Source organism: Neurospora tetraspora, assembly GCF_033439725.1.
Source record: "Neurospora tetraspora strain CBS 560.94 chromosome Unknown B0H65scaffold_7, whole genome shotgun sequence".
Lineage (NCBI taxonomy): Eukaryota > Fungi > Ascomycota > Sordariomycetes > Sordariales > Sordariaceae > Neurospora > Neurospora tetraspora.
The window spans coordinates 1,815,721-1,831,039 of NW_026944389.1; the positions used below are offsets into that span (position 1 = coordinate 1,815,721).

The following is a 15,319-nucleotide window of genomic DNA, read 5'->3' on the forward strand; positions in this document are numbered from 1 at the left end:
CAGCGGGGTGCCCGGTGAAAGCGGGATGCACCTTTTGGTGATAAGGAAGGAAAGCTGTCGCAAAGAGGACGCGTTGCGATCGATGCCCGAGGGGACTTTCATCCAATTTCATGTGCTAACAGTCGTCATTTTAGACAGGGGCAGCGGCGCACTAAATTATGGGATTACAGGGGGTTGTGGAGCCGCTTGGGCTAGCTATCCGAGTGGTCGTAATAATCGGCACACCGTTTGCTATATACTTGTAGAGGTAGTACAAAACACGGGGCGTCTGATACACTTGATCAGATCGAAGCGATTGAAACGGACTTTCCCTTTGGGATATAGACTTAAGTCGTCACTTCGACGACCGTACCATGAGTGCTATCCAACTGTTTTCACATGTTCCAAAGTTTATCAAGGGTTTGTTATGGGCCTTCGAATGTCACAAGGGCCTGATCCGATGTAAACAGCCTGGCATCCGACTGGCCCATCAGGGTGTTCCGCTTATTCTGACAACCATTCCCACCGGCTACAACATCAGAACGACATTCTCCTCAAACTCTGCCGTCTAAATCCCACTCATGTCCTAGAGCCAGTCTGTACCGGTTGGCCATTCTCCTCATCATCTATATCGAACCCATAGTATGTTTTCGGATCATTGAAGCGGACATGCCTTCCGGGTCCCCTAGGATTGTTCAGAGCCTCCATATCGGCCTCTGACAGATCAGGTCGAGCCACGGCCTCCAAATTCTCCCGGATGCGTTCAGCATCGAATGACTTGGGCACCACGCTGGTACCACGCTGCACAGCCCATTTCAAGAGTACCGCGGCCGGGGTGGTTCCGTGCTTATCAGCAAGAGCTTTGACCTGATGGGAGGTCAGTCATGATTTCCAGATATGACAACTTGAACGTACAGTCGGATCTTCCAGCGGTCCCGTAACGTGCTTGTTGGGGGACAACCACGTCGACAGGCCGACCTCCAAGTGGAGAGTGTGTGGTAACGTGGATTCCTTGCTCCTGACAGAATGCTAGCAGCTCATGCTGAGGCAGGTATGGATGGAGTTCGACCTGGTTCACATCCGGCAGTAGACATCGTCGAGCTGTTGACGGGAATGGCTTCTTTCAGTTCTCTGGGTGGGAGATGCGAAGTTGAAGTGAACAGACTGAGGGAAGCTTAGCGGCGGCTCAACAGATGTTGTTTGTTATGAGGGGCAACCCCGAGTTTTAGTTCCAATATTTGATGTTACACCCGTCATCAGGTCTTATTTCCGGAACAGAACACCTCAATGGTGACTGAAGATCTCCCGAGTATATCAAGAAAAGACAGGCCAGCCCAGCCTTCTACCACATATGAGTTCCAACCAAAAGGGTTAGTCCAAGCATCTCCGTTCAATATTTGGGACTTCCTGATGTATTCGACCATGGTGAGTATGAAGCGGGCACAATGACCGGTGGCTGACGTTGTCGACATATCGGGACCCTAGATCTTGAGCTTCCAAGTCTGTCAAGTATTTTCCACTCTGGATGTCTCTATGTTGAAGCTGTAGAGATGAAAAATGTTGTGATATCTGCGCGTTCAGATGAACGGGGTAAAGTGGAGGGTAGGTGAGATATTTGGTGGTCAGCAAGGTACCTGCGTGGTAGGGTCCTCAGTGGACCCCTCCTGCCCCGGATTCCCCACTTCCCAATCCACCACAGCTCACGTCACAGCTCACCACTGCTGGGCGCTCAGCGCGGCACCGGGATCGCAACTTTGTCCACTCCAACTAATCATCACAACCACTCGAACGCGCTCTCCGAACAAAGAGCCCAGTGCGCTGAAATACAGCCACTGACCCAACATGGAATCAATAGCAAGGATCTCGTCGCTGCTAGAGAGCGGTAAGCTTGACTCCCTCTTCAGGTTATCACCATGTCCTCCTGCTGACATGTCTCTGTTCCAGCCCGAGAGCTCACCCTCGATGCCGCCTCGGCCGCCCGCAGCGCACGCAGCTCCTCCAAGCCTCTCGATCGCGTCCAGGTCAAGAAGCTCCTCGATAGCCGCAATGAACGAGAAGTGTTGGACGGTCTGCGCCGGGTCATCTCCGTACGTCTTATCCTATACCTCTGCCATGGTGGCCATGGGAGCCATCGCTAACAGCTCGGTCGCATTTCGTCCAGATGATGTACCGCTCGCAAAAGACACACCCTCTCTTCTCCTCCGTCGTCAAAAACGTCGCCTCTCCGAATATCGAGATCAAGAAGCTGGTTTACATCTACCTGATTCACCATGCCGAGGAGGACCCCGACCTTGCCCTGCTCTCCATCAACACCATCCAGAAGTCGCTTTCGGATTCCAACCCTCAAGTACGCGCCTTGGCTCTACGAACAATGTCAAACATACGGGTACCCGTTATCAGCCAGATTGTGTCGTTGGCGATCAAGAAGGGCACCGGAGACATCAACCCCTACGTGCGCCGAGCCGCTGCCTTGGCAGTCCCCAAGTGTTACCGACTCGACCCTTCCCAGATGCCCCAGTTGCTCGAATACCTCTCGACACTCCTGGCGGACAAGCAATATTATGTGGCAGGCGCCGCCGTCACAGCCTTTCTGGAGATCTGCCCGGACAGACTGGACTTGATACACAAGCATTACAGGCAGTTGGTCAAGATGGTGGTGGACATGGACGAATGGAGCCAGCTCTCAACACTGCGACTCATGACGGTTTACGCACGAAAATGCTTCCCGCGACGGACCCGAATTGTGAAAGCCCAGGACAAGGCGGCTGATCTTCATGACTTCTACGGGGATAACGCCGCTGCAAACACGAATAATGACTCGGAGGGCCAGGAGATTGTTGTTCTTGACCCTGATCTTGAGCTACTCCTCAACAGCATCAAACCCCTCCTCCAGTCACGAAACTCGGGCGTTGTGGTGTCAGTAGCACGCTGTTACGATGCTGTAGGCACACCCGAGTACGTCAAGACAGCCATTGGGCCATTGATAGCCTTGCTACGAGGCGCTCAGGATATCCAACAGGTTGCGCTCTTCAACATCGTATCCATCTGCCTTACCCGATCTGCCGATTTCGTTCGCTATGCCTCGCACTTCCTTGTGCGTGCAACGGATACGCAGCCCGTATGGGAACTCAAGCTGGAGCTTTTGACCCTCATCTTCCCACATGCGCCTCCCCATGTCAAGAGCCTTATTCTCAACGAGCTTGAGCATTTCAGCCGAGGAACCGATAAGGCGCTGGTTAGGGAGGCAGTCAGGGCCATTGGCCGCTGTGCCGTCACAGACACAGCAGCTGCACCCAGGTGTCTGCGGTTGCTTCTCAGTCAGATCACTAGCTTGGACGGCACGCTGGCCGCAGAGAGCTTGACAGTGATACGACATCTGATCCAGCAGGACCCAACTGCACACGTCGCCACGGTCGTAAGGCTGGCAAAGAACTTGGACTCGGCCACCGACCCACACGCTCGCGCCACCATCATCTGGCTAGTAGGCGAGTTTTCCGGTCTCAACGGAGAAGACAACATCGCCCCTGACGTGCTTCGGATCCTGCTCAAGGACTTTCCCTCCGAGTCAGAGATCGCTAAACGACAGATCATCCTGCTCGGCGCCAAAGTCTGCCTCCATTACCTTAACCGACAGATCGTAGCATCACAAACGGCCGACGGCGAACCAGGGCCTCCACCCAAGCTCCTCGAAGACGATGACCATCCAATCGCAAAGTTATGGAGTTATGTGCTCCTCTTAGCTCGCTACGATACCTCGTACGACCTCCGTGACCGCACCCGTCTCTACAAAGCCTTGCTTGGCGTACCCCAGCTCGCGACGCTCATGCTGCTCGCACCCAAGCCCGCGCCCCAAGCTCAGAGTCCATCGGAGATAAGACGTGGGTATACCCTTGGCTCTTCAGCCCTGGTCCTCGCCGATGCCGCTGGTGTCCACGGCGTCAGAGGCTACGAGGACTTGCCCGACTGGGTCGAGGAGGGCAAGCAGCCGGATCCGAGACTGAGAGAGACCGGTGTGCCGCCAACCGCGACGTACGGTGAGAAGCGAGTCGTACCGGCTTTGGAAATTTTGGATGGTGGATCCTCTAGGTCAGTGCCCACGAAGGCCAACGGTCTGGGAGAGGGAGTAGGGACAAAGACACTTGATGATTGGCTTGCGGAGGAGGAGGATGTGGGTAAGAAGGCGGTGCCTTTGTCAGCACCTGTGCAACGGCAGGTTGTGGAGGAGAGTGAAGAAGAGGAAGAGGAAGAGGAGGAAACAACTGAGGAAGATGACGAGGAGGAGGAGGAGGAGGAAGAAGAAGAAGAAGAGGAGGAAGAGGAAGATGATGAAGAGGAGGGTAGTTCATCGGAAGAAGAGGAGTCTGATGGCGACGAGACTGAAGACGCGAGGCTGATGGGGGCATGACATTCAACTACCTAATGCCAGTATGGAATGAATGGTCAACCGACATGGAAGAATTCTTGATAATCGACGATATCAAAGTTATGTTGCTCCTATTCCTCCTCATCATAGTCATCGGTCCTTGATTCCTTCCTGAGTTATCCGACACATCCTCTTTTCTGTCCAGAAGAAGAAGGGTACTAAGTTGTATTCTTCTTTCTTCCCACATATACAATAAAACACCCAATCTGAACGTTCTGCCATGCTATGTTACAAAATAAAACCGCTTAGTTCCTCTCGATACCGACCAGGCTCGGGGAAATGGAAACAACAAGAAACAAAACGAGTACGACGAGCACGAAGACGAGGAAGGCCAAGGAAAGAAAGTGACTGTTGGGGCTTGAGTGAGATCGACATACAGCCACGGACTCTCAACCGGCACTCAAGTTTGATGTGGAGGGAGCGCGAGGCTCACATTGCCCCACATGGCCCCCAGGACCGGTCTGATGGTTGATAGAATTGTGGCCGCCTCCGGGCGCCGGTGCCGGTGACGATGACTGTGTCGGGAAGCGGGAAGGAGAGGGACTCGGTGCCCGACTCCTGCGTCTTCTGGCCGCCATGTCCGCTGTGCGGAGACCTCTTCGGAGTCTTTGGTCGTGGTGTTGGTGGTTGTGGTAGTGGTGGTGGTGGTGGTGGTGAAAAGCATCTTGTCCTTGGCGTTGGTATTGGCCTTGGGATAGATACTGAGGCATTGGAAGATATCTTGAGTCGGGAGTGTTGAAGATAGAATTTCTTGATGGAGAACGTAAGTTAGTCGGCGCCCAAGAAAGACACTGGGTGTAAGACGGGAGGATAGAGTGTGTCATACTCACCTGCTAGGGGCGACTTAGATGGTATACCAAAGGTATAGCGATGCTTAGAGAAAGTATACTAGGTTGAGATGGTAAAAAAAGGCTTGGTGAGAAGTCGGTAACTTGGATGGTTTCGAGTTGAAGCTGTGATTGTTGTAAGTGGGTGGTACTTCTGGGGATGGAAGAAAAAGAGGAAGAGGGGGCGAGCCTGGGGATTAAGTATCAAATTCATCGGCCCTCCAGATTATTGCTTCCAGGCCGTACGTACGGCCTTTTTGGCTCTTGATCCGAGCAATCAAAGACGAGTGCATCTCCGTGGTGCATCTTTGGAGTACATCTTCGGTTCCTAAAAAAGATGTATGATCCGGAGTTCGTGATGAATCACTGCAGTCCCATGCCCGCCTCGGCCAGCTCCCCCTGAGGGTGGCCATATATGCATCATCAGGCGATAAGCAACAATTCATCAGTCAGTTATCTTGCTCTGCCTGTACCTCATCCTACCGTAAAGACTCGGAAACATGTTTTACAGGTTGCAGAGTCAAAAACGTCCAGCAACCACGTACGTGCTTTCCGACGTGATTGCCAAAGAGTAACCCTCGGGCGCATACACCGTTTTCCTACACGCACCCAGTTTTCGACCATGTTGAAGACACTCAACCAGACTTCCACATTTGCTCTTAGTTTCGCCAAGAAAAACACCATGACTTCATAGTCAATTAAATCCCAAACTCCCTGTAGCCTTCCCTCAATTCAAATTCCGATCATCGGCCACACATTTTGTACGTTGTAAACGGTGGACGCTGCGAATGTAATCATGCCCAAAGAAAGCCCTTGGTAATTTTGTGTAAGAAAAAAAGTAACGCCGATAAGGAAATGAAGTAGGCAAACGAATCACACCAATTTTGAAGAAAATATTGGTGGTTATTTTGGTGGGGAATTATCACCAAATGTCTTTTAAATGTTGGGTGCGTGTCAGGAAAAGGTAGGTGCGCAGAGGGTCACTCCTGCCAATAACTTCTGTGTCGTGAACTTCAGCAGCCGGAGTTTGGGACCAACCTGATGGGCTAAATACATTTATTCCTTCCGTGCCAAGCTCCTACGCCTTTCTCATCTGGCAGATGGATCTCGTAGCCTGGCCAGTCCTTCTGACTGACTACTTCCTCATCCAGGTGACGTCGCAGCTTCAACAATATCTATGCCCGGACTGGGATTGTCTTTATGAACGGTGGGATCGTAATACTAGTCACTAGTGATTGATTTTGTTCTTGAGTTATCTGACCGATCGTCTTTCTCGTCTTCAGGAAGTGCGATGATGGTCGGTTGTATTCTTCTACACTCCTGCCTGCACAAAGAAGTATTCAATCTGAGAGTCATAATACAACCAACGGTACAGTCCCTCGCAATGTCATGCTTCCATATGAATCCCAACAATCTGTCTTCCTTTTTCTTCGTCGTATTTGCCATCCTCGCCTCATGTTGCCTTCCATTCCCATACCCAGTCGAACCGCGCAGCAGACTCACCACCATCAGGCAGGCTTACTCACCTCCAGTCCTCCTCCTCCTGCATGTGCCACACGTCCCACAATGGGGGCATGGGAGAGAAAGCGGGCAAGAATAAGGATAATGGCGGGGAGAAGAAGAACCGGGGGGAGAATCAGAGGAAGAAGAAGAAGGAGAACCGGAGCGGGATCGGGTCGAAGAAGGCGTCGGCGCGTTACTTCTGCGCCGCCGCTCCGCCCTGTCCACCTCATCCTCCCGCAGCAGCTGCTGCTGCTCCGTTGTGTCTGGCGGCGGGTCTACCGCCGAAAGCCAATCCAGGTTATCGGAGAGTTCCAGGTCGGCCACATCGGCTACCCCACGCCCACGCACGAACTCACGTACGTAGGCAACCATATCTATGGTTCGAACCACAAACACATATACAATCCCAGCCACGGCCAAGATCATGAAAAACCCCAACACCATTCCCCCTACCAGAACCACCATCAACGGCACAATATACACTGCCAGGAGAAACATATCGGAGAAAAGGGATTCCATCGTACTGATAGCGTTAATAGAGGCTTGGTAACGGAGGTGGTGATATCGGCAACGTTATTGGGTATCTTACTTAAGTGTAGTGGGGACGAAGCCTTTTCGGTGAAGAAAGTTAGCTGGAGCCAAAGAAAGACTGGATGCGAGACGGGGATTGGAGGGCGTCGTACTCAGCTTGTTTGAGGGCGGCTTCGATGATCTTTGCTTGACAATCTGTGGCTTATGCTCGGGTACTGTGACTGCTGGAGGTTAGCAAGAACGAACGAGGGAAGTGTGTGGAATGGACATGGATGACGGACTTGCAGAGAGTTTTGGAGCTTCTTGGGTGCAAATGTCTGGAGATATGACTCTGTGGTATGGGTACTGTCTCTGAGGAGAACAGTGGCGTGTTCAGAGAAGAGATGAATGGGATGGAGATGTGAAAGAAACTAGGAGAGAAGTTGGTAGCTTACATGGGTTTGACTGGAGCTCTGGTTGGTGTGCCTGATGTTGATAAGAGGGGAAGAAGAGAGTTCGATTAATAGGTGGGGGATGGGGTGTTTAAATACAGTAAACTCATGGAACCTCGAAAATATTTTGCCCGGCAGTATGTAGGGAATCTGGCTCTTGACACAGGTCATTTGTGACGAGTGCATCCTTGGTTCCCGCATGAATGTATCGCTAGGAGTATGTGGTCATGAATATATGAAGTTCCGATGTCCGTCTCGGCCATCTCACCTTCAAGCCCGCAGATATAAAAGCATGATGGCACGAGGCGAAGCCGAATCGGGGCTCGGACGGGCTTTCATGACCATATTTTGGAATCTAAAGCAGATAAATCTTGTTGGTCATGCTGGATGCACTGGCGGTACTGCTATCATTGTAAGAAAAAGATCAGGAAATGAAAAAATGGTGTGTCCGATCCGGGCATCCGGGTTGGGATATCTCGATGAACATACATAAACGGATGGCCGATGCGCCTACGTGGAGGCAAGACACAACGGGGCTTTGGCTGCAGAAATGGGTTTTTTTCTTGACCGGCATTTATGCATAATAAAGGGGTCTTGAAGCAGACATTTGCTGTGCTATGTGAACTTCGGGGTTCAAAAATGTATCGGACTTCCCTGGCCGGTTTACTGACGATAATGAGACGTGCCTGGGGCCCGAAGACCGCAGTCGACATGAATCCGTATGGGACTCCGACAGGCTCCTCAGGTGTGGCTGGTGTCAACACACTCCCGGCTGCGTAAGCGAGTTCCCATCAGTTGTGTGGGCTTATCGAGACAGTACAGAAAATTACAGACAGTTCATGATTTCGCAACGCAGCTCTGAGCACGTGGAGGCGTTAGGGATACCGAAGAAATGGTCGAGCATCAGGGACGAAACTACAAGCATTTACCAAGCCCGGGCAGTTGGTTCCCGATGCTAGTGGAAAGAGGGGGGTGATGATGGTTCGAAGTATGAATGTACGGTTGTTTATTTATTGTAACCATCTATTGACTGTATCTTTTCCTCTGTATCATGTCGATGGTGGGGGCAATGATGGGAAGGCGATGTGGGTTCATCTACGGTGTTAGGTTTGGCTGCGTGGGTATGAATTCGTCGAGAGGATGCTGCCATGTCCTGGTGTGGGCTGGAAGAGTAAACAACCATCGCCCTCCTACAAGATCTAAGATTCCGCTATGCATGTCCATCTCTGCCGGGTCGTGACACTCGGGCCTCATGTTCCCTCCCAAGCACCGAGCAGTTCTCCCTCACTTCCAACCAGCAGCCAGGTTGGTGGACTTCCTGCTCGAGTCGTAGTTGGAGTTCTTCGGGATCCCTCTCGCTGTATGCTCGCCCATGGTCGACATCGCCGTCGCTTTGCCCAGCTGTGCTCTTCGATTTCAATCTCCTCTCCCACGGTTGCCGAGTTGGTTATCTTCGGATGCCCGTCTGTTGCTTCCTCGCTGATGCCGGCTGGTTTTGGATATGGATCTCTTCTGATTAGGGATCTCGTGATAGAGGACCAGGAGGTGGGAGTCCTTGACTCGCAAGGAGCGGATTGAGGTTCGAGGTAGGTTGCGCCGGTGAGGTGTGTTGATGGTCTGGCTTCCTCGCAGACAAGGTATCGTGGCTTTGGGCGGGGTTGGCGGGCTCAGATGTAGAGGTAAGCACGTTTAGGTGATGACGTAGTTGAAGATATCGACCGGGTCTGGCAGATGGGCGGGGGGCGGCTGCGGAAAGTTCAGGCGCGGGTTAAGCAGACGGAGATTCGAAAAGTAAAGAACGCTCGTGATGGTATAACGGGCCATGCCGTGGCTTATCCCGATGTCGTCGATATTTGGATCATATCCCACTCCATCTCTTCGTTCGCCATTGTTAGTATCGTTGGTGGTGGTTGAAACTGAACACATCGCCTGGAACTCCCTTTTGTGTATGAGTGAGCCACTGAAGCACGGTGGTGTGGTTTGTCCGTCGTCCTTGGGGCTGGCTTCCTCTGCAACCCAGCGCATCAGTTCCAACCCAGCTGTGATGACTTCATGGTGCTCTTTTTCAACGGCAAGACGATCAAATCTTCCTCGCCCTTTCCTCCCCATATTGATATTGCCGTCTCGTCGGGATGAGGGCGGCTTCGATATTGGAAGGCGACGGGGGAAACGCGCTGGAGCGGGGCGCTCAAGAGAAGGGACGAAGGGTCGATATCGACAGAGCGTATCTTGGGTAGGTGTAGATTCCATGGACCATCACCGCGGACAGTCAGTGAAATCAGGGGCGCCCTTCCATGATGAGTTGGTGTTTCGAGCATTGAATGCAAGGCTGATGGAATTGATTTGGAGTGACTGATGGTAAGAAAAAGGGTTCCGGTATCGGCTGCCGAGATGCATTTCCGTACAAAAAAAAAGAGCTTGCCATTAGTTATCTGATAAGAATTTCCTGTACCCGGAGTTAACGACATGAGCTGCATGCATGACAAAGATTGTTTACCCAGGTCACATAACAATGTAGCGATTCTGCCGTAAGGTACACTAGGGCAGGTGGGTAACGCCGATAGCACTTGCAGAAATCCTCACCGAGACATCATCAACAATCGCCGGAACATCAAGATGACTGGTCAAGGAAGTTGACCTCGACCCCTAGGTGTGTAAGAAAAAGGCACAAAACGCACAAAAAGTACAAGGGAACACATCCAAAAGTGCACAAACTTATGCGGAGTATCGCCAGTGATTTGAGTTGCGTTAGATATTCCTACCCATAATTTCCTTTCCCGGATGCTCCTACCCTTCCTTGGTCAATCTCTCTCCTACCTTCCTCAAGGCAACCTTGACGCTCAGCAGTGACGTTTTAGGACGCTACCTTTTGGGACGAAGACTTCGACGGTGTTGACCATCGACGGAAGAACCTTGTCCAAAACCATTCCTTGTTCTCAGGCACCGGCTTGCTCCCCTCGCTCTTCTGTATGGTGGTCCACCTATCCCAAAGGTAATCCCCCTCCAACGACAATGCCCTTGCAAAGTAATCCGTCATGAGGTCATTCGGCGACAAGGCATCATAACAGCCCAAGAAGTTCGTTCGGAGCTTCATGTCGATCCAGCTAACATCGCCCACTTCTACCAGGTGTCCAGAGAGGATGTATGTCACATCGGCAATGTCTCGCTCGGTGGAAGATCTCCTGATCATGCAAAGCTTGTCATGAAGAACATATCCAACGTTCAGGCAGTGGTACTGCTTCTCGAGTGAGAGGGGCGAGGAAACGAGATCCCTTTCATTCTCGAACTCCTCGAGTACTGGGAGGAGGCTTTGGCCAAGGTTCGTGTCGGATGAGTGCTCATGGCCGAAAAACCGCAGATCGACTCGTACCCAATGCGTGGTGTTGTCGTCGCTATCGGGATCACCGACCTGCACAAAGATGGTCTTGTGTGTCGTATCTTTGACTCCTGAGAGAAACACCGAGGGCCGAAGGATCCTGTCAGACAGTGAGCGACAAACCCAGACCAGAAAAAAAAGTGCAAAAAAAGAGGAGTGGGCGTGAATCGAACGTAGGACGTGAGACGGCTGGAAAGGAGTAGAAGAGCCTTATTTGCGTAGCCGGAAGACGCCAGCTGTAACACTAGCTGTCAGACGAGCCTCCTAGCCCACATGGTACTAGGACGCAATTGCCCCCGGATCTTTACCAGGTGACAACTCCCCAGGACCCAGGCATTGCCAGGGCGGGGGGAACGTCTGACAGCCCCGACGGTCGGGTTGAGCGACGTGATGCGTCCATCACGTCGCTCAACCACGAGCCCACTGAATTGTTGAGAACCTGGTCCGAACTTTCGACTTATCAACCGGCCTTGGCAGCAAAGATGAGATGAAAAGGGAAGGCTGATGCCGGCTGATGCCTACCTTAGCTCGTCTTTGAAGATGGTGAGCCATGCGCTCGCGTCAGTGTTGAGGATGGATAATGGGACTGCCAAGTCAACATTCTGACGAACACCCTGCATTCCCCGAAGTTGGAGAGAGAAACCTCCCATGACGGCGTAAGGGATATTTTTCTTGTCGAGGATGTCCGTGACGATGTCGAGCGCATCGACTAGCTGACTTGTTGTTGCACCCTTGCTGGATGAGTTGAGTATCTCCCACTCACGGCTGCCACAGTACTCCCCAGGTGTTAAGGGGGGTGGTCGGTCAAAGTAGTCATGGATAATGACAAGACTGCTCTCGGTAGACTCAATAACAAAACTTCTCTCAGGAGATCCAATGAAGAGACTGTTCTCCGGAGATACAATAACGAAACTGCTTTCGGTTGACTCCATGTTTTCTCAAAACCACCTGGGGGTTGTCTCGAATGTTTGTGGTAGTGTTGCGTTCAAGCTGTAAGGCGACAACTTCTTTGTATACATATGTCCTTTTCTTCATGGAAGAAGAGAACCCAAGGGTGATAGCATATACTTATGCTAGATTGTTGCTTCTGTAGGGGATATTCATCGTTAGCCTATTCAATGCCATGAGCAGGCCCATCGACTAACAAGGGCTGTCCCGGACACATCTGTGATGCTCTTGATGAAGCCTCAAAGTTGTCCACCATCGATGGTTTTCATGCTTGCGATGGGATGAGACACCAAACTGTCCAGACCCTCTCAACGGCTGAAAAAGGATATCCATTGCAAGGTTCAAAAAACAGTGTGACTGGTGAAAGATGACAGAGAAACTATCTGGGTCAGTGGGCATAGTTCATCATCGAGATTAATATGGTAATTTCCATGTCTTCCATTGTCCAAGTCGCCCGGCAGTAGAGCTGGCAGTGCCTCAGGGAGAGCCGGTAGCGTTCCAGCCAGAGCAGGGAGTACAGGAAGGCCTCGCGGCAGACCCCGCAAGAACACTGGTGCCGATGGACCGCCGCGATTGAGGGGAGGATAGATTGATTGATTGACAAGGTTTTCATTCACAGGGTTTCATTCATGTAATGATACATGTAAAAAGTATCAAAAAAAAGAGTTCAGGACTTACAGTGCGAACCCCACCCTGAGTCTCTAGAGAACGAGTCTCCTGAGCCTACTCCGAAGGATAGCCCGTGACTTACCCATGCCTTAATCTCTTTGCCTTACTGACATTACAGGACTTGTGAGCAGATTCCCTAGTTCGGTCTCCCCAGTTCGGTCTCCCCAGTTCGGACAAGTTAATATAGATCTGAGAGATGTTAGCAGTAAGGGGGACTACGCGTTTACGACAGTCACATTGCAGGGTGAAAGATGAAGAAAGAGGAAGAAAGAGCGTCACAGATAGGATTCGAACTCGTAGTCTACTTACACCAGTAGCAGTGCTTTGGGCGTCCCCGCACACCGCTATACCATGGGGCCCTCATGGCACCCCCTTTCGGGGGCTGGCGATAGTAGATGGAAGAGGTAGAGATTATAAAGACGATTGGAGCGTTGTTTAGAGTTATTTGGGATTGTTTCGGATAATGATAGGAATCTGAACTGGAGGGTGATATTTGGTAATGTCTGGTAATATCTGGTGATGTTTTTGTTGGTGTTTCTCTTTTGGATGTGGATCCAGCTTTTCACGGCTTAAGATGTGGACTCGTGGGCGCTTCACTGTCTCCCCTGGATTTGGCTCCGCCCGGGGGAAGACTATTTTATTGTAATTTCCATGTCTTCCATTGTCCAAGTTCTGTTTACCTACCTATTCCTCACCCTGTTAGCTCAGGGGTTCCTTAAAGGAGCGTCCGGCGGAGGTGCACTAACACTTACACCAAAACCAAACTGCCAGGTGCCAGTGGATCTTGCCCCAGCTGGACGCTGGAAAAGGCCCCACTATGACACAGCATTGACCAATCATGAATACCGGATTCGTGTCCGCTCAATCGTTGCCCAAAAAGGGACGTACCCAGTCACGCCAATTCCAACGTCACTCGTCGAACAAACATCAACTTCTGCGGTTTGCCAGTAGCATCACCAACCTCGCCGGTGGCCGTCCTGACCCATCTACCTGTCTTTGCCATCCTTTTTTCATTGTCCCACGGGGAAAAGAGAGCATTCCCTTACCGGCTGGTGGCAATTACGCGTCGTCCAGTTCACAACCCAAAAAGAAGGAAGGAAAAAAAACCTGCCGTCTGCACGCACATCATGGCCGAAGTTGCTGAAGACCCAGAAGACATTTCCGAATCTCCGGCAGCACCAGGCAGCCATGGCTTGCATGAAACGTCCTCCGGGCCTCAAAGCAAAAAGCGCAATGCCTTTGCTGAGCTGATGGCGCCCAAGCCCAAAGCACCCAAGCCAGACGCTTACTCAGGTCGGTCATCAGCCGGCGCTCGTTCCCCCTCGCACAAGAATTCGAGAGGCAAAACAACCAAGTTAAAATGGAGCGGTGCCTTGGTTGAGTACATTGACCATCCCGACCGCTTCCCCCAGCAGGTTATCCGCGTGACGGATAAGACGGTTCTAATCCGTGACGCCTTCCCCAAGGCCACCGTCCATCTTCTGCTCCTCCCCCGGTCCCCCGCTCATCACGATCTGCACCCGCACCAAGCTTTCGAAGATAGGGACTTCCTTGCCATGATGCGAGACGAAGCTGCCAGCGCCGCCCGCCTCGCTGCTGCCGAGCTCAAACGCAAGCTGTCAACCTTTTCCGCTTCGAGCAAAGCACGCAACGAAGCCATGGATAAAGGTGTCCCTTTCGACCAACTTCCGGAAGGCCGGGATTACCTGTCGGACATCCGCATCGGCGTGCATGCCCACCCTTCCATGGACCATCTTCACGTGCACATCATATCGTGCGACATGCATTCAGATAAGGTCAAGCATCGGAAGCATTACAACAGCTTCAACACGCCCTTCTTCATTCCTCTCGAGGATTGCCCGCTCGCCGAGGATGACGAACGACGCAAGACATCCTTCCAGAACGCAAACCTGTCCAAGGGATTTGTTTGTTGGCGCTGTGGACAGGAATTCGGTAACAAATTTGCCGAGCTCAAGAGACACCTTGAGACCGAATTTGAGCAATGGAAGAAGGAGTGAACTCTGTACAACCTATGACGTTCGCGCCAAACCTATAAGGCACGAGCGGTTCGAATTGGGTCGACAGGAATCCCTTGTGTGGAAAAACTTTTGTCAACCATACCCCAGGCGTGCCCAGGGTGATGAGGGGTACGTCTCCAACTTTTTGACCGCACCAAAACGGGAGCTCTTCGTAATCTGCGTCGGTACGAAGCAGTTCGAGCATGCAAGGTGGTCGCGGTGCAGTACCTCGGCTGGCTATGCATCACCACTGCCTGTTGCTTTTCGCCCGAGAGAGTTGGAGTCGCGCAGTTGGAGGCGCAGTTGGAGGAGATGTCACCACAACAAAAAACGAGACAAAACACTGACAAAAATCTGTATCATCGACTGTTCCCCGCATCAGCTTGTCCGGCCAACGTAGCTTGTTGTGATGTGTTGAAACACCAGGAAGAGGTGTCGGGGCCACCTATGGGCACTTTCACTGTTTCCGGTTCCTGGGAGCCGACAACATAGCCACTTGCTCGGTGTTGGGGTTTTCTCCAACGCTGCTTGTTTACGTTCATGTTTACACTCTTTTGACTGTCAGCGATGATGTCGACTTGATGTAGAACTGTGGACGGTAGCTCAGCAATAGA

At 51.8% G+C, this 15,319-nt stretch overlaps 4 protein-coding genes across 4 annotated transcripts; 2 read left to right on the plus strand and 2 right to left on the minus strand.

Annotated features, from left to right (window-relative positions):
- Positions 1-558: 558 nt before the first annotated feature.
- Positions 559-1,403, minus strand: B0H65DRAFT_551869 (uncharacterized protein; the record flags this gene model as incomplete). The annotated part of the gene is made up of 3 exons (XM_062829855.1): positions 559-846; positions 895-997; positions 1,384-1,403. 3 exons carry the CDS (start codon positions 1,401-1,403, stop codon positions 559-561), a joined length of 411 nt encoding a protein of 136 aa, XP_062678487.1.
- A 418-nt stretch (positions 1,404-1,821) lies between these two features.
- On the plus strand, positions 1,822-4,384 carry B0H65DRAFT_445348 (adaptin N terminal region-domain-containing protein; the record flags this gene model as incomplete). Its single annotated transcript, XM_062825738.1, has 3 exons — positions 1,822-1,861; positions 1,924-2,066; positions 2,141-4,384. The coding sequence occupies 3 exons, from the start codon at positions 1,822-1,824 to the stop codon at positions 4,382-4,384; spliced, it is 2,427 nt and encodes an 808-aa protein (XP_062678488.1).
- A 6,164-nt stretch (positions 4,385-10,548) lies between these two features.
- On the minus strand, positions 10,549-12,002 carry B0H65DRAFT_580152 (uncharacterized protein; the record flags this gene model as incomplete). Its single annotated transcript, XM_062830786.1, has 2 exons — positions 10,549-11,170; positions 11,593-12,002. 2 exons carry the CDS (start codon positions 12,000-12,002, stop codon positions 10,549-10,551), a joined length of 1,032 nt encoding a protein of 343 aa, XP_062678489.1.
- Positions 12,003-13,608: 1,606 nt separating this feature from the next.
- B0H65DRAFT_290935 (HIT-like domain-containing protein) lies at positions 13,609-14,721 on the plus strand. The gene has a single exon (XM_062823009.1). It carries the CDS (start codon positions 13,815-13,817, stop codon positions 14,703-14,705), a length of 891 nt encoding a protein of 296 aa, XP_062678490.1. The 5' UTR covers positions 13,609-13,814; the 3' UTR covers positions 14,706-14,721.
- The last annotated feature ends 598 nt before the right edge of the window (positions 14,722-15,319 follow it).